General features: G+C 37.7%; 1 protein-coding gene across 1 annotated transcript in view; it reads left to right on the top strand.

Moving 5' to 3' along the window:
- The window catches only part of ARHGAP15 (Rho GTPase activating protein 15), a 331,328-nt gene that overhangs the window by 31,802 nt on the left and 272,959 nt on the right, over nucleotides 1–26,567 (top strand). Inside the window, exons 4-6 of the mRNA XM_027749003.2 lie at nucleotides 15,895–15,969; nucleotides 18,931–18,992; nucleotides 23,636–23,723. Of these exons, the coding sequence (XP_027604804.1) occupies nucleotides 15,895–15,969; nucleotides 18,931–18,992; nucleotides 23,636–23,723 (225 nt within the window). The remainder of the gene's footprint in view (nucleotides 1–15,894; nucleotides 15,970–18,930; nucleotides 18,993–23,635; nucleotides 23,724–26,567) is intronic.

The following is a 26,567-nucleotide window of genomic DNA, read 5'->3' on the forward strand; positions in this document are numbered from 1 at the left end:
TTAGTACAAAAAAATAATTTATATGTTTCACATAGTGAAAAGATGAAGGACTGAAATTGAAAAGTGAAAAGGCTTATTAAGCTTGCACATAACATATTCAGGTAGGGTTTACATACAATAGGGTTACATGGAATATAGTGTTACCTCTTAAATAAAAAATTTAGCTGATAAGTCAAGGATCTGGTTCCCAATAAAATACCAGTGTTAATATTTGTCATATTGGTATTTATGCTTGTGTTTGATTTTGATTTTGGGGATCAACAAAAAGAGGAGTGCTACTTTTTAAAAAATAAACTCATTTTGGGATGAGAGAGGCAGGTTTCTGACCAGTATTACATTTTCTAGAACAAAATAATTCCACTGTGTGAGAATTAAACCCAGCTATCCCCTTTTCAATTCACATTATTCTACCCTGAGACTTCTAATTTTTTACAGAAATATTCAATCCCTATTTTTTAAAAAGTCTCAGGCCATAAATTAGGTTTCATAGTCACCAAATGGCTAACGATTCCACATGATGGAATTTACCAGCCATATCTGTGTGGGTAGGATCATCCATTTTAAAGTATTACGTTTTGGGGGCTTGTGGGTTTAACTTTTTTTTTTTTTTTTTAATGTGGCTTGAAAACATCACCATTTCCTTAGAATTCCAATATTTTTGTTCCAGGAAAAAAAAAAAATCAATAAGAAAAGATGAAAGGTAGCATTTGTGTTCTAAAGACTTAACTAGTAAACCTGTTGACCAGAGGGATTTCACCTGTGTTTCACCTTGAAATTCCCCCATTTGAAATGAGAGAAAGACCTCAGCTCATGCAGAGGAGCCTCAGGGTCCATCTCTCCCTGTTTGACCTGAAACTATTTATTGCTGAGGCAATTTTGGAAACGTGAACCTCTGCAAACCACGGTGGTCGAGCAACAAAAGAAGGAGAGCAGGAAAATGGTGGAGAGTGGAAATAAATTAATTCTTCAGATTAAAGGGGCTGATTGCACGGTTCACAGGATTATTTATATTTCTTAATATGCAAGCATAACTCTTCCACCTTGAATTTTTGGACTTGTATTTTCCTCAGCTAAAAACCTCTGTAAGGCATTTTCTACAGAAATACTATTCCTGCCTTCTCCCACGTATTTTGCCAAGAAATGATGGAAAGTTGCAAAGCCCACAAGGATGGAAGTTTCAGAGCTGTGTTTGTGCCCATTAATTTTCTCTTCTATGATATTTTCCCATTTTCACTCTGTTTGACATTGAGCCTGAGCTTTGTTCCTGACTTGTAGCCTATGGCAGTGGAACGGGGAGATGAGACATCACGGAGATGTAGAGCACACATAAAAAGAGAAGATGTGTAAAAACTGAAATGACATGGCAGCTGAAGCAGCTTGTTGCTCAGCTTGGTTGCATGTTTGAGTGGAGAAAGCGAGGTAAATTGTGATATGTAAGAGAATAACACTCGACAGGGTGTATGGTTGTAAGGTATATGGATGCTCAATCATGTGGTGAGGCAGAAGGCTGAAGGACAAGCGCCTTCAGTATCCACACAGTCTGTAGATATCCGTATGACCTACAAAACAGAGGGTGTTAGGCTTGGAAAAATATCACTTACAAAGCATATGCAAGCAATTTTAAGAAAACTCCTTCTACGCCGTTAGAGTAACTCTTAATCTTTTGGTAATTATTAAAATAATAAAGTTTAAGGAGGGGAAAAATCACTATCACACGGTTCTCTGTGCATTCGCCCCATAAATAGATGAATTCTCACAGTGGTCTATACACAAACAACCATTTTCACTTCCCACTGGTTGTACTTATTAACCTATTAGAGATACATGTGCCTTTATGCTAATTTTTCTGATCATTTACAACCGCCACTCTATCTGTGCCTGGATGGGTTTGTGTAATGGATATGATGATTTTCAAATCTGGAATAGGATTTATTTAGGTCAGACTCCATTTAGAGCATTTTAGATATTTGAGCAGGGAAGTGAATGGCCCTTTGTATACAGACAGTAGAACATTTTAAGATGTTTATTGAGAGTGTCTTTTAAGTTCTGATACTTTTAGAGCCACGTTGAAAATAGTTTGCAAATTAGTTTCTATGGTAATGTGTAATAAATTACTGAAGGAATTATAATTTAGGCGGATTTATCTTCCTTTGTGTTCCACTTTAACATACACACAGGCTTCAACCTGCAAGGTATTTAAAAAATCAGTGTGACACAGTACTTCAGCTCTGCCCTCCTGACTGTATGTGCACCTGTATAAATGAGAAAACATTTCCCATTTTTGATTTGACTTGGCCCCTTTCCTCACAGATAAATGGGTGATTCTATAAAATGCAGTGCACTGCAAAATCAAGTTTTTTATTTTAGCACGTGGAAATTGTGGAGTCCGGGTAGTTTTGTTCTTTCTCTAAGACATGCTGTGCATTTGGCAGTTGATAAATCTATAGTCACTGAATCTGTGTAGTGACAAACTGAGATATATTGACTAATTGACTGGTTTTTGTAATGGCACCCACTGCAAACATAGACAGGTCCTTTACACAGGGAAAAGCAGCCAGATGTTAAACAGTGTATAAAACCTTCCCTATAATAAACTTCAGATATTGTATCACCAAAGGGAATCCTGCAAGCCTTGCAGTGCTGGACCAAACTGATGCTTCACTGTGTCCTGGAGGTTTCCAAATTCTTTAAGTTTTGAACTCTCTACGCAGGAATAATTTCAAGAACCTTGTTTTATCTCTAAAATCTTAATGCTGTGCTGTTACAGGCTCACTGATAAGATGATGCAGCTGTTAATAGTGATGCAGGAAAATCAGGAACAGTTGATAAATATTTGTGGCATTTTATCTTGGTGGTTTGTTGGTTTTTTTTTAAAATCATGTAATTTGCTTACAAGAGACTGTTGATGAATTTTCCATCCTATTAATGATTAAAAACGTGTTGAATGGCTTCTAGTACTGATGCTAATTTCAGAAGAAATTAGCAATAATTGGCAAAACTTTAGGAAACCTAGATAAATGTCATGCTAGAACCTTATAGAGTTCTAGCATGGTGGCCCATGCCTGTTGATTTCAATCATAAATATTGCTTTGTCATTACAAAGTGAAATTACAAAATTTTGAGAAAGGGCAATCATTGTGTCAATAGTCAGAAAGTGAAAATGGCACAACTTGGAAAACTTTACAGTCAAAACAAGCTAAAAATGTATTAGGTCAATTAATGGAAAAAATGTTGCAGGGTTCCATCAGAAAAAAAGTTAGCAATATCATTGATGTCAACATCATAACTGAACAAACAACAAATTTTAAAAACTGCGACCAAATGGATTATTTTTTGATGTAAGTCTCGTTGGAGAATGCAGCCATATTTGTGAAGTGCAGTGAAAGTTTGTAAGTCACTCGACTTAATAGTACGTGACATTCTGATTAAATATTAGCTATGTGCTGTATCAGTGAAGCACACATTAAATGGATTAAGAACTGATTAATTTACACGTTTTGGAAAGTAGTCCCTAGGGAATCATCATCAACTGGGGGAATTTTTAGAGTTGTTCTCCAGGGACTAGCACTAAGCTTGACACTAATCACTCTTTTTATCCATGATATGGAAGTAAATAGAACAGTTCTGATTACATTTGAAAAAAAAGGCAAAAATTGATGGAACGGCAATAGGTCTGGGTAAAGGCACTTGTGGAGAGTGATCTGGATGGCTTAGTGGCTGGAAGTGCATTTTAATTTATCCAAATATATGTATATATGGAAAACCGGCCATGCTGTTCCCAGAACTAGGAATTGTATTCTGAGATTTTACTGCAAAATATGGCTTTTGTGGGTGCTTTGGTGTCAACAAGTTTGAACTGACCATTGTGAGTGGGAGTGAAGAAGGGAGAAGGCAAATGTTCATGTCTGTCAGTGGCACTGATGAGAAGAAAGCCAGAACAGTGATTCTGAAATAATGAATATTAGGCAAGGAGGAGGGAAAAAAAAAAAAAAAAAAAAGGAAAAGAACGGTAATTTAGGAAAATTATCTTGCCAGTGAAGGACTTACAGACCTCAACATGTTTAAATCACCTGAAAGAAACTGAAAGGTAAATGATTTCCCTCTTATCTACCTTAAGGGACAACACTGGGCACCAAAGAGTTCTTTAATGTAGCAGGAAAAGGCAATGCAAGATGAAATGTCTGGAACTTGGAAGCCCCCCAAAATAAAATGAGAGTTACAGCACATTTTGCAAAGACTAGTAGGAAACTACCAAGAGAATTGGTAAAGTCATCGTGTTTTCATGCTTTCAAATAAGAAATGGATCCCTTCCAGGGAGATATCAAAGAGAAATGTCCTAGGCTAAGTCTAGCATAGTTTGGATAAAATATTTATATAAACATTTCCATAAATGGTGCCATCTTGATTTCTCATCCATATCAAGGGGTGGAGGCACAAAGACATTCAGTGGCAGGTGCTATTTGTAAGTTTTTGTTGAACTGGGGATGAAAGAGGAAGAAAACCAGCACATAAGTGATAAATCAAAGTCTTTTTCCCTGTATTACATGATGTGTATTTGTTACTTTGCTGACAACGTGGTATATATGTATGTACAGCATGAAATATGCACTGAAATATAAAGTTCTGTTTTTGTGTGCCACCAAAACTTCTAATAACATTTGTCTCATATGTTTTCTTGAGGTGCTGTCTGGCTGTTGTTTTTTTTTTTGTTGTTTTTAAAATAAATTATTGCATATTTATCTATATAATTATTATTACATTTATTTTAGAAGGTAAATTACTTTTTTGGAAGTGTACCTGAAGTGCTGTCTTTACAGATTATCCACATTTTGGATGGCAGTGGATGATTCTTGTTTTGTTGAGGGCATTTTTTTATTTTATGTGAGGTAGGTGACTTCTCTGTCAGAACAGAATTAGGAAAATCAAATCGGGGACAATTTTCAGTCTGTCTAGACACTTCAGAAGTTTCAAATTGGATAATTCCATTTCTTCTTTTCTTTATCTGCTGTGCTAGCACTGTGTGGTTTGCTGCCAGTGTAGTGCCACAGGAGTAAAACCAGGAGATCGACTGTGGTTGGATAAGGAATATGCATTTTCCTTCCTCCGTGTTCTCTTCACTGACCAATTTGTGGAGTGGATTATTTGAAATGTTTCTATGTCTCTGAAGGACAAATAATGAAATACTACTTAAACAATATGGAAAATAGCATTTTGCAATTGTAGTTCTTATTTTGCCAAGACAAAAATAGTTTGCACTTTTTCTTCTACTTTTTTAACTTGTGTGACAAAGAATCTCATCAAGAACCCTGAAGCCTGATACAAATTGGAAGAACTAACTTTGGTGTTTAAAAACTCCAAACCAAACCCTGACCTTTACGTTGTCGTACTTTTACTGTGTCAGCAGGTTTTGGTAAAAATGCTGGGATATTAATTCTGTGTCAAATGAAGGCAAATTGTAAGTGGAGAATCCCCAAGCTGGGAAGCAGCATTAGCAATCACTGCTGTCCTACCTGGTTTGCTGCAAGGTTGTGATTAAATATAAAACTGAGAAATCTCCGAGGAAGAGTGAAGAAAAGTTAAACTTTTAAATATTTTTATTCTTTTCCTAGCTGAATATCGTGATGTCAAATCAAATAGGAAGGAGTTGTCCTGCTAATTGACCTTTGCAAAATCACCCATTTACTTAAAAAGCTACTTGAAGTAGATCAGTTATTATCTTGATTACTCTGTTTCTTTCATGTAAATGTTTATAATGGCACCTGGGAAAACTTTGCTTCATTCTTTCTTGTGCTTCATCTGTAATTTGATCCTCTGAACAACGCTAATAAGCAATACTGATTTTTTTTAAGAGAATACAGGTCTCAGTGATATAAGAGACTAACATGAGCCAACAGGACTGGAAAAAAAAGTATTCACAAGCTTATTCAGGTTATTAGTGCAAAGGGAAGGGAGAGCAGGTGGCAAGTTAGATGGCCATCTAGATATTATCAGTCTGACAGGTATCCAAGTGGTTCTGTATTACAGTCTCTAATTTTGGTCTCTGAACAGTTTTTAATAAGATTTAGCTGTGGGGTTGTCAGGCATGACCCATGCTAGAAGATATTCCTTCCAATCACATAAAAAATGTTCTTTGTGAAAATTTCTGTGCTGACAGAAACAAAGGACTTTCCATTGTAAAAGCCAGTGTTTTACCTCTGCTTTGCCTGGAATCAACAGCCTAAAAGTTAGAAAGAAGGTGGTCTTAGTGGGTTTTGTTCGCTTCAGGTTAAAGAAGCTGAACTAAGCTTGAGAGTCAGAGCAAACCAGTTTTTATTTCGATTCTTTGATTTTTTTCACTGGATGTTCATAGCGACTTTTTTTGGCTTGTGTCCTTTATAAATCTCATTTCGCTCAGGAGCCAGGACGTTTTCGGCACTGCTCCTGTGAAACTTGGACACAAGGATTTGACAATATGTCCAGACCAAAACAGATCAGGCCGTCACACACGACTGATTCGGCCGAGCATGCTCAAAGACAAGACTGATGTCTCCACACAGCAGACAATTCTCTAGGGCAGGGACAGAGCGCTCAAATCCAGTCACCCCAGAGTAAACACTAAGTTAGACACAGCTTAAATGTGCCTTGGAGCACTGGCTTTCACTGCTGACTCAATGAGAGCCTCGAGCCACGCTGCAGATCCAGCCTTGCTGCAGCTTTTACATCTATTTTTGTCCTGCTAATGCGTATCTGTAACCATTGGAGCAGTGTTGGGGTGCACTCAGAGAGGGGAAGGGGAAGAAAAAAAGAGAAAAAACACTTGTTAGAATAATTTTGTCAGTATGTTCCATGGGTGTTTGCAACTCAGCTGCTTAATTTTCCGTGAGTGTTTGGAAGAATGATAGTTTGTTCACCAGAGTGTTGGTAGGAAGCAGGATTCCTGGAAGACTCCATTGGAAATATTCTGTGATGCAGAACTATCTTTGATTTCCTCCTCCCTCCTCCTTTTAAAAATTTAGTTCATCTAATCAAAGAGCAGAAACTCCCTGACCTTTCTAATGACTCCCATACAGTGTACGAAGAACAGCTAAAGAATGGATGGTCTATAAAAATACCAGGGGATTTACACACACAGAGTTGTTCAAATAATTTCAATTAAAATTTAAGTAAAAGATTGTCATTTGGAATGGTTAACAAAATATTACATTTTTAAGTAGTTTATTGAAAGTAATAAAATTAAATTTGTGTTGATTTGCTGTCAATCAAAGTATACTTGGGAAGACAATGATATTTTAATTTTAAAATTGCTGCTTCATCCTAAAAAAACTGCATTAAGTTTGACTAAAAAAATAAAAAAATTGGAGAAACGTGTCTTCTCAGTTAACTTTTTTGAAAAGACTCTCTTGTTACTAAGCAGAGCTTTCTTAATTATTATTTCAAAGGGCAACGACATAAATAAAAATGGATCTTTGTTAAAATGGCTTTTTTACTATCTGCCTTTACTGGTGCCATTATTTACCATGGAATATTTTCTGCTCTATGGTGCATATGGAATGTGCATTAAAGGCAAACAATTTTAGACAGGTCTGGATTTAGTTCCCACCGGTTTTGGTATGATTTGCTTTTGATTTATATACACTGTGGCCACTGAGTGAGGTGTGGTGCCCAAGGTAGTTTTAAGGGAAGTTGGGTATCGGACGTGCCCTAACCTGGGAAGCAATGAAAACCAGGCAGTTCTCCTGTCCATGTGGCCGTGGTTCTGCTCTGATGCTCGACCCACTTAGTTTCAAGTTACTCTGGATATCCCTCCATTGCCATTGACAATGTAGAGTATATTCTTACACGGGAATCCTTGTGATTTTTTTACTTTATTCCATTTTTTGTTTCCCCCTCCAGCACATTCCCCCCCCCTCCCTTTGCATTTCTGGCACATATATGTCCACAGGTGTTATTAAGTGTAGGGTAGCATGTGGTGTCCATGCTTCAGTGCTATTGCAGAGGAAGGACTTCCTACAGGAAAAAATGATCCCTTTCAGTATTTTGCAGGCTGCCCATCTAAGCCCATCATTGCCTGGCATCTACACACTAAGGGCAAGGATCCAGCGAACTTGTGAGTGGGCACCATGCCATCTGAACAGATGGGCATGGAAGTAGGCAGCCAGTAGACCATGTATGTGCATCAACTGTGGGTGTTGAGGGCAAGATTCCCAGTGGAGAATGTCCAAACAGCTGTCTGGCCTGAGCCAACATGCCTACGACCAAGCAAAAGTGCCATCCCTAAATCCTGCTGAGTTGGATTAACCTTCAAAAATAAAAATTGCTTCTGCAGTAGCATAAGGTGAGTTTTTGGCTTGTTTAAATCCAAAGGAAAGAATTAGGTAGGCAGGATAAAAGAGGTGTGCTAACGTAGGGTTCACTAGAGAGGACTGAGCATTTGTCTGGGAATATTAATAATATTTTATACGAGGGTATTTCTGTGGCACACAGTAACGGATGACTTGCAGAAGTGTGACATCAATGTTAATTATGCTCTTTCTGTAAGACAGTCCTTTCAGGAGAGAGCTTTTGAGTGCATTCTGATTGTAGTGTATGTGCTGGATGTGCTTTTGTAAAGGAAATTCTTTCAGAGGTTTTTGCACATTTACTTACTAAGTTTGAATGTGTTTGGTTTTTTTGTTTTGTTTTGTTTTGTTTTTTTTGCTTTCCCCTTACCCTGAGACTGTAGTTCTGGGGTGCAATTTCAGGTCAGAGTTGCTAACATATTTTACTGTTGCAGCTGAGTTCTCACATTTACTGTCTTTATTTTCCTAAGATCCGCTGGGGAATGAAAAGATAATCTATCATTACTCTGTGTCTGTCTTAACTTTGATTTTTACCTTTTATAGACATAACATCAAAGAGCACAGTTTTGCAAACGTAGATGTGGAAGGCAAAGAACAGTGAAACACTGATGGCTGTTGCATTTTTATTCCTGCTGGTTTTACTCCATATTTCCTCTATCATTGCTGCACTACTCATCTATAATTTTACCAAAGCACCTGCAGTAGTTCAGACAAATATGTTCTAATATCATAGTGCACAAAAACTAATAACTGTGTGATGAATAGGAAAATCAGAATAGGGAACTTATCAATATATTTTTTTTTCTAATATACATTTTTAGGTATGGCTGGGTGAATGTTGTCACAGGGTGCACATTGCTGTACTTTATTACATATTACAGGCTGTAACAGAAAAGGCTCATAGAAATATATAACAAGTCCCACTTTTAATGTTCTTTCCTTGAATCTACGAGGATTGTATTTATGCAATTAAAGCATATTGAAGCTTAGAAACCAGGTTCCAGTTTGATTTCCAATTGGAAATCCTGAGGATTAGAGGCAGCACAGCTGTTGGGCCCTTTGTGATAGTTTGATCCCCAGGTACGAGAATCCGAGCGACCCGCCGTCAAATTTAGAGCAGCCTCAGGATTTCTTGAACACATATGGGTGGTAAGAACCTTTTGTAGCTGCCTCCTCTTCTACATAGGGTTTTGGCACGTCTCCTACTCCTGAAAATGCTAAAAATGAAGCCAAACTACATCAGCTGGGACTCCCTCAAAGCAAGGATCAATTGGACAAATTTCAAAGTCCATTCGAGTAGCTAGAGAGGAACAAAAGGGCTCCCACTCTAGGGAAAAATCTACTCCTGGGAAACAGCAAGCCATTAATGGAGAAAAGGACCCGGTGAAGGCTTATCCTTGGACTTAAATATTAGCCCAGACTAGATACCCCAAATTTGGAACACCCCTTCAATAATTTGGGGAAAGGAGGCAACATAGTTTCAAACAGACTATTCCTTGTAATCAAACTCATGATTAATGATTCTCTGATCACAGAGAATCGGTTCATTTTAGCACTGGCTGAAATTTAAACTAGGATCTGAGTAATTATTTTCCTCTTCTTTCATGAATGGAGATAAATGGAGATACTCCCCCAGCAGAAGTGCTGCTATGCTCGTTTACAGCAGGTCCTGAAGGCAGGGAGCCCGCCCACCTGGTTGCACTGCCTGGATAAAAAATACCCACCTTCACAGGCTCAGATACAAAGGAGGACCCTCGCACTGTGGGAAAGGTCTACAGGATTCTGATTTATAAGGGAGCAAGAGGTCAAGGGAAGCAAAACCATTATCATTATTTTCAGAGGCTCTGGAGATGTGAGCTGAGTGTAGAGGGCAGTGTGCTCAAAGGGAGACATGCAGGGCGAAGGCAACACAATCCTGCTTGCTGCTTTTTTCCTTCCCCCCACTGATTTCAGGCTGCAGATTCTGCTGAGAGCATGTCATATGTAACAAACTCAGGCCTGTAAGGACTGTGAAGTGGTTTTCTTATTAAATGATGCATAGAGAGATTATGTGGTCTGTAGCCAGAGCACAAAAGCTTCATCCATGCAAGTTCCTATTCCTGAGCAAAGCGTTTGGTCACCTGCGCAGTAATGAGTTTTCAGGAGCCTAGGGATGGGTGGTGAGGAGCAAATGTGGGCTGGTGGGGGCAGGACTGAAACTGCACTTCGTGCCTCTTTCTCCCTGCAAGCCTTAGAAAAAAAGGCAGAGAGACCTAATGTCATGTTATACAGCCTTGTTGTCTCATTACCTTTTCTTCTGAAGAAATCTCCTTGAGACAAGCAAGGAAGGGGGAAAAAATGCCAGAAAACCATGTTGTTCTAACTTAACCCTCAGGAGGATGGAGTTAGGAGGGCTTCAGAGCAAGTCAGGAGTTCCACTGGCTATGGCTGTAGGCAAGGAGTCCACTGGGACATGGAGCATTCCCCAGGGTTGAGCGGGGTCTCCTGCTGATAGCAGAGCTCTAACGTACTGAGAGCATCCACACCAGCGTGTGGGAGAGGAAGGGGGCTGCTCCTGCTGTTTTTGGACATCTTTTGTTTCTTGAGAATGGACCAAAATGCCTTACCTGCTAAAATGAAATTGATAGAAGAGGATCATAGAATGGTTAGGGTTGGAAGATACCTTGCGTATCATCTTGTTCCAACCCCCTGCCATGGGCAAGGACACCTTCCACTAGACCAGTTTGCTCCAAGCCCCGTCCAAGCTGGCCTTGGACACTTTCAGCAATGGGGCAGCCACAGCTTCTCTGGACAACCTGTGCCAGGGCCTCACCACAGCCAAGAATTTCTTCTTAATCTCTAATCTTCTAAACCTACTCTCTATCAGTTTGAAGCCATTCCCACTTTTTCCTGTCACAAAATGCCCTTGTAAATGACAGAGGCTCATCTCCAACTGGGGAGGCCTGTGGGATTTTCTCAGTGCCTTTCACAACTGAAGAGAAATCCTATCATAGCAGAGCTGTTTCCAAATAATGTCTGTCGATAAAGATGGACTTGCCATTATGCCCAAGACTGGATCTTTAAAACAAATCACTTTGAGCAGAGCAGTGAGTTGAAATGTTACATGACTTTCCTTTCCCTTGCCTAGATGTCTTTCAAGGGATGTTGCCATTAAGAAATGCTACAATACATTTTTGTTAAGTTTCTTTATCTAAGCAATTACGAGCTGTCACTGTAGCATGGGAGTGACTGGGAACAAAATGATCACAGACACCACTAAATCAGGTGTCACCCCCTCCTTCTCTGTGCAGGGAATGGTTTTCACAAAAGTTTATGTGACTGGTTTGTACTTTTATTGTGAACTTTCAAGCTGCCACCAGTAAGTTCGATCCTGTAAAGGATGGAGTGTTCTGGCCCTGATCCAGAAAAACACTTAAGTCCATTGCAGAGTGCTTTGCTGGATTGGGTCCAGAGCAGAGCATCAGGCAATAGTAGGGGTTCAACAGTAGGGGCTTTCTCTCTTTTTTGGGTGTTTATAAAAGAATCTCCACGTACATGATTGCAGTGTCAGCAGGATAAAACAAAACAATAGTTAGACCCCTAAAAAGAAAGGTCAAAGCAGGAACAGCGTGGCAGGTTTTTGGTAGAAATCTATCAAAACCTCCGTGAGAACCTTCTCCTTGGCAGACAAATACAGTGAATGATGGAGGAAACAGCAGGTAGATGTCATCCTGGGGTTTCCATCCAAAGCAGAGCTCTGCTGGTCCAGGTGCTGCTTGTTTGATCAAACTGTGGTTTTCCCAGGCTACTTTTAGGTGACGTTTGTGGATAAATAGTCTGTGGTGAACATCTTATTTGACAATGTTGGAAGCCACCTAGAAAGGTCATAAAGTTATCTTAATTATTTAGGGATACAAGTGAGTTCAGAATGACATTTCAGGAAATAGTTAATTGTCTTTTTTTTTTGCACATTTTGAGAAATGCTGGTTGGTTTTTCTAGGTTTGGTTGGAATCAAGAAGTCTGCTGCTTCTTGTTGGCTGGATGAATAAGGTTAGAAATGGGAAATAAAACCCAAATGGGTCCTCCAAGTTTCTTTTTAAATCAATGCCACATTATTTGAAGAGAGTAGCAGTGAGTTAGTCATGACGAAAACCCAGAAAATGAGGGAGAATTTAAAGAACAAACGGGAACACAGAAAGAAATGAAATTAAACATCAGGTTATTGTGTTTTACCTCCCTGTTAAAACAGCAGTTGTCAGATGGTTGTCCCTTCACTCCAGGATACCAGGCATATGTAATGGAGGCTTTGCCTTTGTAGAAAGGATGATGATGGATTAGTGCTTAGATGCTGAAATAACTCTGGTAGGAGATGGATACCCTTTAGCTAAGGGAAGGGGGGGCTGCTGAGGCTGAATTTAACAAAACCAGACTTGCCCACAGACTTGCAAGCGCTCGCAGAGTGGATTTTTAGTGCTGCAGGTGACATTGTTGCTGACTGAAGAATGTTCATCAAATCAGAAAACTGCTGATAAGCTGCCTTTCCCAAAAAGGGATCTCACGAACTTCTCCTGTAAATCTCTGCCTTTCATCATACCCTGGGAGGTGAGGTAGAGGACTTGTGACAGATTTCTCTTCACTTTGTTAGGGTAATCAAATGGAGCTACAGAGAAAAAATATCTCAAACCCTCTCTTTTATGGTCTATCAATTAAAGGCTGAATGAAAGAATGAAAATAGTTGAGCCTACACCTCTCTTTGAATATTTTGGTAGTCCACTGAAAATTGTGAGTATGTTGAAACATGAGCATATTGAGTACTGTCACTCAGGTTCTGCTAAGAACATTTTAACTTTGAACTGAATATATTTTAAAGGAAGTGATGTAACTAATTCAGTGGTATTTGCAAAATAGATTTCAGACCAAATTTGTGTAAGGCCTGCTGGAATTTTATAAAATTAATATAAAAGAATACATTTCTTCTGTTGCAACTATTTTTTTCAAGTTGCTTTGATGCAACTTGTTTAAAGTTCTATTTCTAAACCAAAAGGCTGGTAGAAATAAGTAAGAACTTTGTTGAAGTTTCCATTAATTCCATTTGGAAGCCAAATATTTTGGGTGTATTTTCCAGAAGAGCTTGGCTTACATAATTGTGGATTTTGGTTGTCTTTTTGTAACTAGGTTCAGACTTTTGAGCTTCAGGACTTTCTAGTGTGAGATTTCTCATTGCTGGGCTATAAAGCAGTGCAGTTTCTTTTACTTTTGCCCTGTAAGAGAAACATATTTTTAGCTAAAGTATCACATTAAATAATCAGATAGGAGATCTTTTCTTTCTCCTTGAAATTCATGCAATTTTCCTTAACATTTCTGCTTTGCATACAGTGAAGAGGTTCTTAAAGGACACCCACACCTGGAATTTAATTTTATTTGGTTTTATCCTTTCCTATTTCCTGATAATCTTACTATTGTCTTTTAATTACACTACCACTAACAATCTGCTAGGCCCACAAAAACAGGACTTTTTATTCCCTCCTTTTTTCGCTCGGTTGTGGATGGATTTAGTGCTCCTGAGATATCCCTTTTAGCAAGTATCAAACATGAGCATTCCTTTTGCTAATTCTCTGATCACTGAACCAAAGAGCAGCCCCAAAGCTCTGATCGGTGCTGTTCACTTCACAAAGTTGCACACAGGGCCCCCAACAGACACGTGTGGCTCCTGGAGAGAGCAGCTGAAATGTTAAAATAGATACTGTGGAGTGGTGGTGTGTCTTGTTATTTAGTTTGGATGAGTGAAGAACATATTTGAGGAAGCATCGCTGGGCAATGCCCTCTGTTGTATGCTAAGGAATAATTAGAATGTGGGGGATCTGGGTAGGAAGGAGTTTCTCTGATCTAGAGCTGAATACTTTAGTTATATGTCTTGAGTACTGTTGAACAGTACAGATTAAGAAAAAGATAAATTGAATTAATTTATTTTGAATTTATATACATGTCTCTGCCTGCATTAATATTAAGTTCCATCCAAAATCTAAATAGAAAGACTGTAATCTTAAAAGTTCTCTCAATAGCATCAGCAAATCATTCTTGTTTACCCTACATGCTAATAAAACAGGAACATGACACTCCTGAAAACAAGATTGCAAAATACAGAAAATGTGGTCTGACATTTTTTTTCTCCCCAAAGGAGGGACTGCCACTAACTAAAGTATTTCTTATGAAAGCTCGATTGCTTAAGATGCAGAATATTAAGAGAGAAAAACACTTTAGGACACAGCCATGTCACCAGCTGTTACTCACCCTTAATGAAATTGTTAAGTGATATTCTTCATAAATAGGTCACAGAAACTTTTGAATTGTGAAGAATGTTTTATCTCTTTCTTTGAAATGTTTGTATTAAATTTAGAACTGGTAATTCATTAAGCTCATTAGCTCTGACTAGGAGAGTAGAGCAATATCTAGGATATAGATTTCAAGGCTTAAAAACCTTAGTGCTTACAAATAAACATGAAAGCAATGTGTGGAGAAAAAATATGGGATCGTAATATGTTTAACTGTTTTTTGAGCGTGGCCCTCTGGATTAATTAAGAACATTTTCTATATTCAGACACTTGAATATAAACAGAATACATTATGACTTTTGGTTAACTCTCTTTTAATAGGGGAAAAGAGAATGCATTATGATGAATACAGTGGAAGCTAGTTGAGACTATATTTTGTTGTTTGCTTTTTGGCTTCAGCTCAAAGAGGAGCTAATCACTGAATTTTACAGAATCTCAACTCTGAATTATGTTATTAGTGATTTAAATAATAAAAGTTTTATATATATATATATATACACACACACATATATATACACACACACTTTTGTGTGACCTGTTCTTTGTTGCAGATTTTTAAGGAAGTAAAATACTATTGAGCTCTGCCAAATGCTTAATTTGTGATGAAACTTTCATTTTAGTCTTAATAGTTTCTGGTATAATACAGTAATTTTCCAGAGTCAAGTCACTGTTGGTTCCACTGGCTTCCTCAAGGAAAAGGGGGAACAGGAGGAAATCAAGGACACAGTATTTGGGAAAAATTCTATGATCAGAGTCCAGTATTGCTGTAACCTTCCAGTCATGGAGATTTTAGAAATAACCTTTAAAGAAGTTTAACGTGCTGGATTGTTATGTGCTTGTGCCCAATTACTTTCTGTTTTCTTCATTGACTTGCTTTGTGGCCTTGAGGTTATAATTAGCAGCTTTCCCATTTCTCCAAAATGTGTTTAAGAGCACCTAACCAGTCGAACTATTTTTGAGATTCCTGATGGAAAAAAAAAGAATCATAATTTAAAGTTACTATTATCAGTTGATTAATTTTTAGGTAAATTTGCTGATGTGACATCAGAAAGAAACACATTTATAGCAAAGATGTTTAGAGTCTATCATTTCAAACACCCAGGGCTCAGAAAACACTAGTTTTCACAGAAATGTGGTACTGAAAGAAACTCCAAACCCCCACCCAAAGCATGCTGTGCATGCCCTGTAATTAAATTTATTGGTCCACCTTTATCTGCATGTATTTGAATCCTCTTTGAATGTAAATATTTCTTCTTTTTTTTAGATAAATCGTCATAGAAGAAATCTTTCCCAGCATAACTTAACGTTTGCAGACATCATTAGTACACAGGACCCCACAGTAAGCAATTGCTTTATAGAACTGATAAATCACTCTTGTTATTTTAAAGGTTTATAACGTAAATGTTGCACGTGCTTTACTAAAGCTTAAATACATGAGGGTTTGGGTGCCTCAAGATGTTAAGGGATTTGAGGGACTTTGATTAATCAGTAAAAAGAATAAATGTGGAAGATACAAAGCCATTTCTATAGCTTGACTTTGCTGCTAATTCTGTTGTACTCCACTGATGTTTTATCAGTATCAATACTTGGTATAAAGGAATGTGACCAAGTCGTTGTCCTGTCTTTGCCCTTATTAAGGAGTTTTTAATACTAGTGTTAATTTTTATAAGTAAAAGTGGTCATGAAATTAAAAAAAAAAATTCTTGACACTAAAAGTACCTAAAGGGAATGAGAAACCAAGGTTTTTCTACTAAAATATAATTAATATGCAAATACAGATTCATTAAAGAAATTTTGGTATTGGTGGTACTGTTACCTACAAAACTTTTCAGGATTAAGTATGTTCAGAAGTTTAAATCCTAATTAAGACACTTACAGAACCTATAGGTGATAGACAGATAATTATGTTTCCTTGTAGTTTCTAACACTATTAGCCCATAAGAATAAGAATATTTTTTTATTATTATTTAGAAACTCAAATGTTTACACATACATACTTTCGTCTTTACTATTCTTCTAAAAAGCAAATTTAAATAAAAAATCAACACAACCCCCCTCACAATAATTCCATTTTCCTATTCCTATGCTAATTCTTCAGGGCATTTTGGGTCATTTTCTCAACCTTCCACATGTTGAAAAGGTGCAGGAAGGGCAGCAGCTTAACTACAAATGATGATATTTATTGAGACAGAAACAACAGAGCATATCATTAGGATATATTTGGAATTCTTTTTAATCTAATATAATCTATTTGCAGAAGTATTGCAGGTTTATCCTGAGCTGTCCTGGAAGTATTTTCTTGGGGGAAAAAAAAAAAGTAGAATAGAAAAGGGGACATTAACAGATGTTAAACAGGGGGAATGAAGCACCCCAATAGAATTTATAAAAATATTGGGATCATCCTAGAAATATTTTTATTAGTCTTTGTGGTAGTTGTTTCATAATTCCACACATGCCCTTTATATTAATTACAGAGAAAACTGCACAAGCTATCAATTAAAGGAAGCCACACTAATTTTACTTAAAGACAGCACCTGTACTAATTAAAGCAATATTTATGAAAGGCATTTTCCTTAACACTGAGAGGTCTCATATTAACTGCAGCTCTTGTGGTTTTGTGCTGTTCAATTTTTGAGCTGTTTAATTTATCACAAATGGCAGATTTGAGCTATGTAATTTAAGTCAGGGTATTTTATATGCCCAATATTTGTTAGTGGATTTGATATCCCAGCTGAAGAAAATTGTAAGGAAATTATGACTAAGCAGCAATGTTTTCATCTGATTCAGATCTGATGTTGAAAAAACCTATTTTCCTTTTGCTCTGAGTTGGTTAAAATAGCAGTTTGGGAAGGGTGGTTGGTAAATTTTGAAAGCATGAGATTTTGGGTCTACTTCAGAGAAACAATCAGCAGCTTGAATGGTCAGCCAATGCTCCTCCCAGTTTCTGTTTCCAGATGGATAGAAATATTAAAAAGAATAACTTTTCTCATATGTTATTTGACATCTCTGGCCCTGGCCAAGCACCAGAAGTTTTATGCTACATAAATGAAGGGTTAGTAGGGGAAGTAATATACTGAAAGATGGGAAAAAAAAAAAAAAAAAGAATAAAAAAGAAGTATGTGGAGATGGGGATTAAACCTTATTTTAGCTCTGATAATTCATCCATCCATCACTAGATAAATAGTGACATGACTCTGCACAATAATCCCTGCATACTTTCTCTCTGGGTTTTTCTATGGCAAGCATATGCATGACAGGAATTTGCATGAGATAAGTACAAATTATAGAAAATGCACACACTAATCCTCGTGTACCCATTTGAGAATGTCACCTAAATCATTGTCCACAGTCCTGCAGACCTTTTCACAGGTACAGGCAGATATGTGCACAGTATATATTTCATTGTCTGTTGTATATCAACAACAGACAATATCTAAGGAAATAGTTAAACATATTACACTATTAAAATAATGCTAGTTTGTACAATCAAAATAACAGACATGTTTGATTTAAAAATACTTATATTGCCTGTTAAAGAATGTTTTGTTGCTATTTAGTGGCTTTGCAGACGGCAAAATTCTATTGAAATTGTTTTGAAATCTTCTGGTGATGGAATTTACTGCAAAGGTCGATGGGTTTGGCTGAAGACCAGTTATCTTGCTTTGTTTGGTTTTACATTTTTAAATATAAATTTATATGGCCCGAAATAACCCCATCCCAAATTGTATATCACAGCTATACAAGGGATGCTTCAGCAGGTTGGAGAGAACTAAGTGTCTGCAAGGGCCTCTGGCTTAAGGAGGGTTTTCTTTTCCTCCTGTTCAGATATTTGGTGTTTCTCTGACATTGGTTACACCCAAACATGATTCTTTAGACTATAAGAAGCAAGAGGCTTCTGCAGAAGCATGGTGTGTCCCTCACAGCTTTTGATGAAACTCAAGATATGAAATGATACCTTGACATAATTTACTTGCAATATATTTTCAACTCATTTCTGACTTGTAGTTAGAAACTTTGCTTGCAGTAAAATAAATGTCTTCTAAATAAATAAATAGAATAAAATAAATAAAATATTTTTGAGATTTTATTATGGTTAATTTTGTGTAGTAATTGACTTGAAATATTGTTTTCAAATATTCCTAAGAATTGAATCTACCATAAAAATCAGGTGACTAAATGAGAATTAGTAGTAAAATGTCCCACTCTAGATTAGCTGAATGTAGACTCCTATGCATGTACTAAGTGGATTTATTAATCTGTATAAATGAAATGGTTACAACCTTCTTTTTTGTTTTTGCAGGTGGTGGAGAAAGAAGGATATCTTCTAAAAGCAAAAATAGCAGATGGTGGCAAGAAATTAAGGTATTACATGTCACTGTGACACAATTTTATCCATTACAAATTCAGATTTTACATATATATGGCTACTGTTACTGCTAGTAGACAAATTGCTATTGCTTCTGTGTTAATTCAATGTATGATCCCAGTCCCAAAAAAGTAAGTTACAGCAGGTAAAGGGCTCATTGTGGGCAATGATTCTGTATCAATATTAACCTCTATATTATATATATAATACACATATCAAGAACAATATTAATGCATCAGACAAACCAATAATAGATTTTTCCAGTGGGCAAATTTTAGGTGCTGTCTGTGTTTGAGGGATCAAGGATGGGCTGTAGGAACCCACCCTGAGGTGATGCCACAGGGATGCCAAGACAAGATTATTAAAAGTGCTCAGCATTTACTGACTTAACACTGTTGAAAGCAATGGGAGTACTAGTGTTGCCTTTATGGAGAGATCTGCTACAGTTTGCTGTATTTAGATGGCTGTAAAGTGAGGAGATCAGCACTGTGTGTTACTAGTGAGAATGAGAGAGCATCAAGAAATACTGCATTTTCTGCTGGGAGAAAGGAACTAAGCAATAAATCCTCATGCATCTTTAGTGCTGAACCCTAAGAATTCTAGAAAAAAATACTGAAAAAGGAGTCTGGAGGTCCCCGAGTCCAATTCTCACTGGGAGAAAGATCATTGTGGACACTCAGCCAACCCTACCACAGCGGGGTGCCATCAGAAACTGGTGTAACCTGCATTTTGTGACAAGGCACTGAAGGCAGTAATGCTGTGTTGCCCATTTTGGACCCATCTGCAGGGTGTGCAGAGGCTGAGCATCCCCCGTGAACACGCCCAGGCGAGGAGGGAGTTTTCCCTCCCGGTGCATCGTGCCCCGCAGCGCGGAGCCTCTCCTTGGCTGGGTGTGGGCACGGCGAGAGGGCAGCGGGGCTCGGCCACTGCTGGTTTTTAAGAGCCCCAAACGGTGTCCGGTTTTTGAGGCAGCCCCGGAGATCGCGGGCGGCACTGCAGCTATAGCGTGCTGCCATCAGGTGTTCGCCCGACAGAATGCAAACGCAGCCGCGGCTCTCGGGCACCTTCTGCGGCCCCACGAGTCGGGGACAGGCGAATTCACGCCAATTCCTCGTTTATTCTGGGTCTTCTCTGCAGGCCGATATTTACGGATTTTTACACAGAGCAAGGGTAGGCAGAGGGGATTGATCAACTCTGCGTGCGCTCTGACTCCTCCTTTCACTCACCTGAACTTGCTGTTCAGTGCCTGGAAAGGGTCACCTGGAATAATGTTGGTGCTGCGCAGCAAACATTAGAATATTGTGAACTCGCTCTTTTAAAGAGCTTGAAAGCAGCTATCCCATGAAACGCAGATGTTCAGAGGTCTGGAGCACCTCTGCTATGCAGAAAGGCCGAGAGAGCTGGGTGTGTTCAGCCTGGAGAAGACCCTGGGGAGACCTTAGAGCCCCTTCCTGTGCCTAAAGGGACTCCAAGAGAGCTGGAGAAGGACTTTGGACACGGCATGGAGTGACAGGACAAGGGGGAATGGCTTCAAACTGAGAGAGGGTGGGGTTAGTTTATTGATTAGGACAAAATTCTTGGCTGTGAGGGTGGTGAGGCCCTGGGAGGTTGTGTTGTGCCTGCCCCATCCCTGGCAGTGTCCAAGACCAGGTTGGACAGGGCTTGGAGCAACCTGGTCTAGTGGAAGGTCTCCCTGTCCATGGCAAGAGATGGAACTAAAGGATCTTTAAGGTTCCTTCCAACCCAAAGAATTCTATGATATATAGAGAGACTAACACGCTTTGAAGCGATTTTTTTCTTTTTTTAATTTTTAATATTTTCAATCTGACAGACGACTTTATGGACAATCTGATAAAAATATTGGCTAGTTTATGTATCTTTTATATATAGGTCATAAAAATAATGAATTTTTGAGTTTAAAAAGTCACTTTTTAAATGAAACAACTATAGAATAAAAGAATTGGGGAATTTAAGTTTAGGGGGGAAAAAATCTTCTTACAGATAATATGGTGAAACTGAGTTACATTCTCATAGCTTCTATAATTCCTATAGCCTGTTGAAAAAACCACTAAATTTTCTTATTCCTGATGGAATTAAATCATTCTCCCCTTAAAATTCAATGAAACTTAAGTAAAACATCTCACTTGATATAATTTAAGAAATATTTATAATTAATTTTATAGATTTTGCTGTTGACTTCTTATTTCAAAACCATAAATAGAGCTATGGGGTTTGTGTTTTTTTTTTTTTTTTTTTTTTTAATTATTTTAATGAGGTCCAGGTTGAAATGAAATGTTTTTAAATCTTGGCAAACTTCCCAGTTAGTTTGATCAGAAATTTGAATCTTTTAAGTAGATTGTGAACAGGTCTGTGACCTCAAAACACAATTACTAATTTGCATTTCTCAGCTAGAAAAACCTGCCCTGCAAATAGCTGGAGCAAGCAGCACTCTGCCTGGTAGAAGTGTCCATGACACAGAGATGTTCCTATCCATAACTGATGTCAAGCATTTGGTATAAATTTGATACTGAATCTAAGCTGTGTTCCAAGGGGTTTAATCCTTTGGTAATCCATATTCATCCAACATATCCAACTCACAGGAAAATCTGTTTAAATCTGCACATAGCACGCTTGACCACTTATTCCCTTGTGCACTTACAAGACCTTTTTAAATAGAAAGATAAAATAGAGAAAAGTTACAAAGAACCGAAGTTGTACCAATAGACAACTCATTCACCACCTCAGTAGTGAATCTCACCCACAGCACTCATTTCCTATGTGTACTTCAACAAATAATTAACTGAGGTTGAACTTTTCTTTGTGCCAGTATATACAACCCACAGTCATGACCATGTTTCACAGTAGCTAAGGATACAGCTTTACAGTGATAATAAATTTTGCTGAAAATTTCAGTGACTCACAAACACTGTCCTTTGAGGGGAAGTATCTGTCAGTGATGGTGAGGTATTTTTGTAGAACCCTACTGTGTCTTACTCTTTCTCACTGTTTATTATTATTATTATTATTATTATTTTTATTATTATTATTATTTTCTCTCTGTTAACATGGCATAAAAACCAGTCCTATTTCCTTCAGATGTATTAATCTCCTTCACAGAGCGTTTCTTTCACTGTTGTTTCTTCTTGACCATATTTTTGTATTGTTAGATTATTCTGGGTGAAATTCTGCCCTTGCTGAAGCAAGTGCAAGTTCCTTTGATCAAACCAGTAGCACCGGGGCTTCATCTGTAATATTGGTTATGCTCCTTAAGCTGATGACTGAAACAAATTGAATAGCAAAGTAATTAATAGAAAAAGTGCCTGTTGTTATGGCTGATGTGCAGTTTGATGGGATATTGATGCAGCAGAGTTTTGAGGTGGATCTGAATGTGAGCATTCTGAAGATCAACAGCGTCTTAATCTTGACAAAACCAGGTTTTGCTGGAATAAAAATGTGTGTTTGAGTTACTTAGGAATGCCCATGTAGAGAAAACTAGGGAAGACAAAAGAAAAAAGGTTTCAAACAGCTCCTCCCTGGGCCCTCTATGTCACAGAATCATAAGGTCATTGGAAAGTTGGAAAAGACCTCTTAAGATCATCGAGTCCAAATGTTAACCAGCATTGCCAAGTCCACCGCTAAAACATGTCCCTAAATGCCACAACTACACGTCCTTTAAATCCCACCAGGGATGGTGACTCCGTCACTGCCCTGAGCAGCCTGTGCCAGGACTTAAATGTGTCCTTACAGGCAGCTCCCTCCTTTTAATGTGTTACAACACACATGTGACCCGGCCTGTTCGTCACACACGGTCTGAGCTTTGTTCTAAAATACTCAGATTTGTGGTTTGCGTTCACATAAAGCAAATCAATAGTGAGTTTATGAGTATTTCTGTGAATATCAGATGACCCCCAAATCAGAGAGTCAAACTTGAGCTGTTGATCTAAAAACAGGGGTTTCTTATCAGATCGGATCCATTTGTTATGATTTTGTAGAGGTTTGAAACAATATGTTATATGTAATATATATAATAGCATTTTCTTCTGAGTTGAATGCTATGTTCTTCTGTATCAGGGGACATTCTTTTACATATCCATGTGTATTTTTACTTCTCCCTGGCCCCAGCAGCTTGTCAGTTCTCTAACTTAAACTTCTCTCAGATATCGTTCTTATCTTCCTTGCTCTCCTGTAAACTTCTAATTTAGGGAAAGGAGAAAGCATTTGGGACCTTTCAAAATAGACCCTTAACTGAGCTCTGTGTATTCAGATCAACATTTTTCCTTCTCAGTTTTATTTTAAGTCTTAGGTAGCAGAAGGCCACCAGCTATTTTGGAGTCCTCTAGGTATATGTGAACTTTGAGCATGTGTGAATGATCCTGCTGTATTCCTGTGGCACCATACTGGAAAAGAAATATAGATGGGCTTTAAACATGGATGAGGAGAAAGAAGGCCTTGAAGCTTTGTTAGGCCACATTTAGATACAATTAGGATAGTTCAACTCCATCAATATTGGTGGAAGTACATTGCTGATATTGACTCTAGACCTTTTTTGATTTTACAGGAAATAATTAAAAACCAAGTCTACAAATCTTTTACCTACTCATTGATTTTCATATTTTTTTTCTTTAATTTTATTTTTAAGGAAAAACTGGTCCACGTCCTGGATTGTTCTCACTGCTCGGAAAATGGAATTCTACAAAGAATCCAAGCAGCCAGCTCTGGCCAATCTGGTAGGCAACCAACTATCCAATATTCTCAGCCTCCTGGCAATAGTTATTTCAATATAAAAAGTTTGGTGTTTACAGAAGACAAATTTAGACTGAGCTGGCAACCTTCTAAAGCTTGAAAGCAGCTGAAGGAAAATGCTTCGATAAACTCTTAATCAGATGTTAGAGTGTGAGAAGAAATAGGACCCAGCATGTCCTTTATTAAGAGGTGCATTTCGAGAATAATTGCAAAGTGAGACAAATGGTGAGTGACTACCCAGTAATGTGACGGTAACACTTTAAATTAAGGTGCCATTTATAAATGCTTTATTCTTATTTATGAAAATGATCACTAAATGCAGCTACTTCCTCAAATAACGTATTATAAAGTATGTTATAAAATGCATTAGTAATAAATGCTGAACAGATGATGCGATGAGAATCTGTTGCAAAGGATATTGTGAGATGTAAATTGTATTAAACCATGTATGTGCATCTTTAATACATGAATTTAAGTTGTTATCTACCATCCTATAAAGTGGCTTATATATTAATAAATAATAATAAATTATTTATAAATGGCACCTTAATATAGGGTGTTACCAAAGCAGAAAACATTACAAGTTAGCAAAGTGATTTTTTATCGTAGTATAAATGTGACATCCACCATATCCTGCTAACCTTCCTGAATATTTCTATGACTCCATCTAATGCAGCTAATGCAATTTCTGTAGCCTGTAGTTACTACAAAGTGAAATTTGCAGTACCTTTTTATTGTGCCCCAAGGAAAGGCCACTGATCTTTGTCCTCAGAGATGTGACAGCTCTGTCTGCGTGAGCGGTAACGGCCTGAATCCCTTCAGTGCTGGTTTCTGCTGAGCCTGAGCCCACAAACCTGAACGTGGGCAACAAAAGGGGGATTTGGTGGATCTGTGATGCTGTGGGCAGCCAAGGCACAGGTTTGACAAAGCCCTGTTGTGAAAGGTTCTCAAGGCCTGATCGAACCTGCCAAATCTTGTTGGCGTGACGGGTGACCACAAAGGTGCTCTCCTTGGCAGGAGTCAAAAACAATAAGCTATTTTTCCTGTGGCAGGTGATGCAAACCATTCTTCTATATGTCCTTGGTCTATCAATGCCACCTGTCATAAAATCAGCTCTAGAAAGCACCTTTTCATGCCTTACTTTTTTTTGGAAAGAGCGTGAGGGTTGTAGAAAAAACCCAAAACTAATAAATGAAACAGTAAAAGTAAGTAAAGGTAAAATCTGGTACTTTCTCCTTGTGTTTGTGCTAGTCCAGCTGGAAAATATCACTTTTCTGCAGCCATGAAAACAATACAGCTTGAATTAATCTTTTTTTTTCCGAATCATCTGTTTTCTTTAAAATTGAATTCTATGTTATTTTTAAAAAAAAATGTCTAAGGTGGATTTATTAGAACGAGTCTTATAATCTACTAAGTGACTTACACTTCTACCTGCTACCTCCTCTCCCTATGCAAGCCCTCACCCAAATTCCAGGAGATAAGTGAAATAGCAGGAATTTAATGCACAGGAAACTTGATTTTACTCTGAGACTCCTCTGTATGGTTAAAATCCCCATTAGTTCTTTAGGGATTTAGATACTAAACTAAACCTGCCCAGAGAATGGGATTTTGGCCCAAATCTCAATCTGTTTATCCCAAAAAAATTGAAGTATTCTATGAGACAGGACCTTCTGGGAGGTCAGTCCCTTTCCCTGAAGTCTCACTCATCACCAGTGCTCACAACCGGTGAGAAAACATCTACTGCCTCCTGTGTTAGAAAGAACACAGACATACTGAACATGTATTTTGCTCATTATAGGCACAAAAAAATAAAAGTGTGTGGTTTTATTTATTTTATTGCATGCTGGATCTGAACACTGGGACTGTGAACTCAATGTTCACTAGGTGAGAAAAATCTGTTTATGTTGCATTTTCTGTCTGTTGCATATGACTTATATGCAACAGTAAATAAACAAATTGGTTAAAGCTTGAAAACAACAAGAGATGTCAGTATTCAAAATCTTACAACCCAGTTTTCTAAACCCAAATTTTACACATTAAAAAAGCTAAACCAGCATGTTGATCTCATCTGATAAAATAAATGCAATGCTTATTTCCTTTGTAAATCATTTAGCCTGATATAATTTTGATAGTGGAAAGGAAATAATACAAAAAGGATTCATTAGAAATCATTTGTTTACTGATGTTATTCTATTTTTCCAGTTGTTGTTTACTTTGGAAAAGGGGGAACTCATCCATTAATTAAATAATGTAAAAGAAGGGATGTTCATTCACAGTAGTATGACTTATAACAAAGCATTTTTATTGTTAACAGAAAGTGATGTGACTTAACAAAAAGATTAAAGTTCCTTTGCAGTCTAAAGATATTAATTCATTAATTATTAATTATTAAATACTGTACATAAAGCAAAAATTTAGATTAAGACAGCATCATTATAAGAGGAATGATATTTCACAAAACAAAGGCAACAGGAGAAAGGGAAATGAGAGCACCTCTAATCATATCTCTTTATGACGATAAGACAAAATTTAGAAGTGATTTCAAATTATATTTGTCCAAATCTTTAATAATATTCTAATGCAGAGAATTCAGTAAAAGCTAAAAGGAGTTTTTGTTGCTCCATTTTATGATTATGGATTTAGGATTCACCGTGACAACTTTCCTGTTGATTTCCACGGAGAAGACTGGAATCCATGGTTTTGTTTTTGGTGATGCTGGTGACAATATTTGGTGTTTTGATTAGCAATAGAGCACACCAATTAAAGCACACAGAGGAGAGATTCAGAAAAGGAGATTGTTTACAAATACTACTGAAAAGGCAACTTTG

The sequence above is a fragment of the Pipra filicauda genome, unplaced genomic scaffold (assembly GCF_003945595.2).
Source record: "Pipra filicauda isolate LSUMZ 115617 unplaced genomic scaffold, ASM394559v2 scaffold47_size6085603_pilon, whole genome shotgun sequence".
In the NCBI taxonomy this organism is placed as follows: domain Eukaryota; kingdom Metazoa; phylum Chordata; class Aves; order Passeriformes; family Pipridae; genus Pipra; species Pipra filicauda.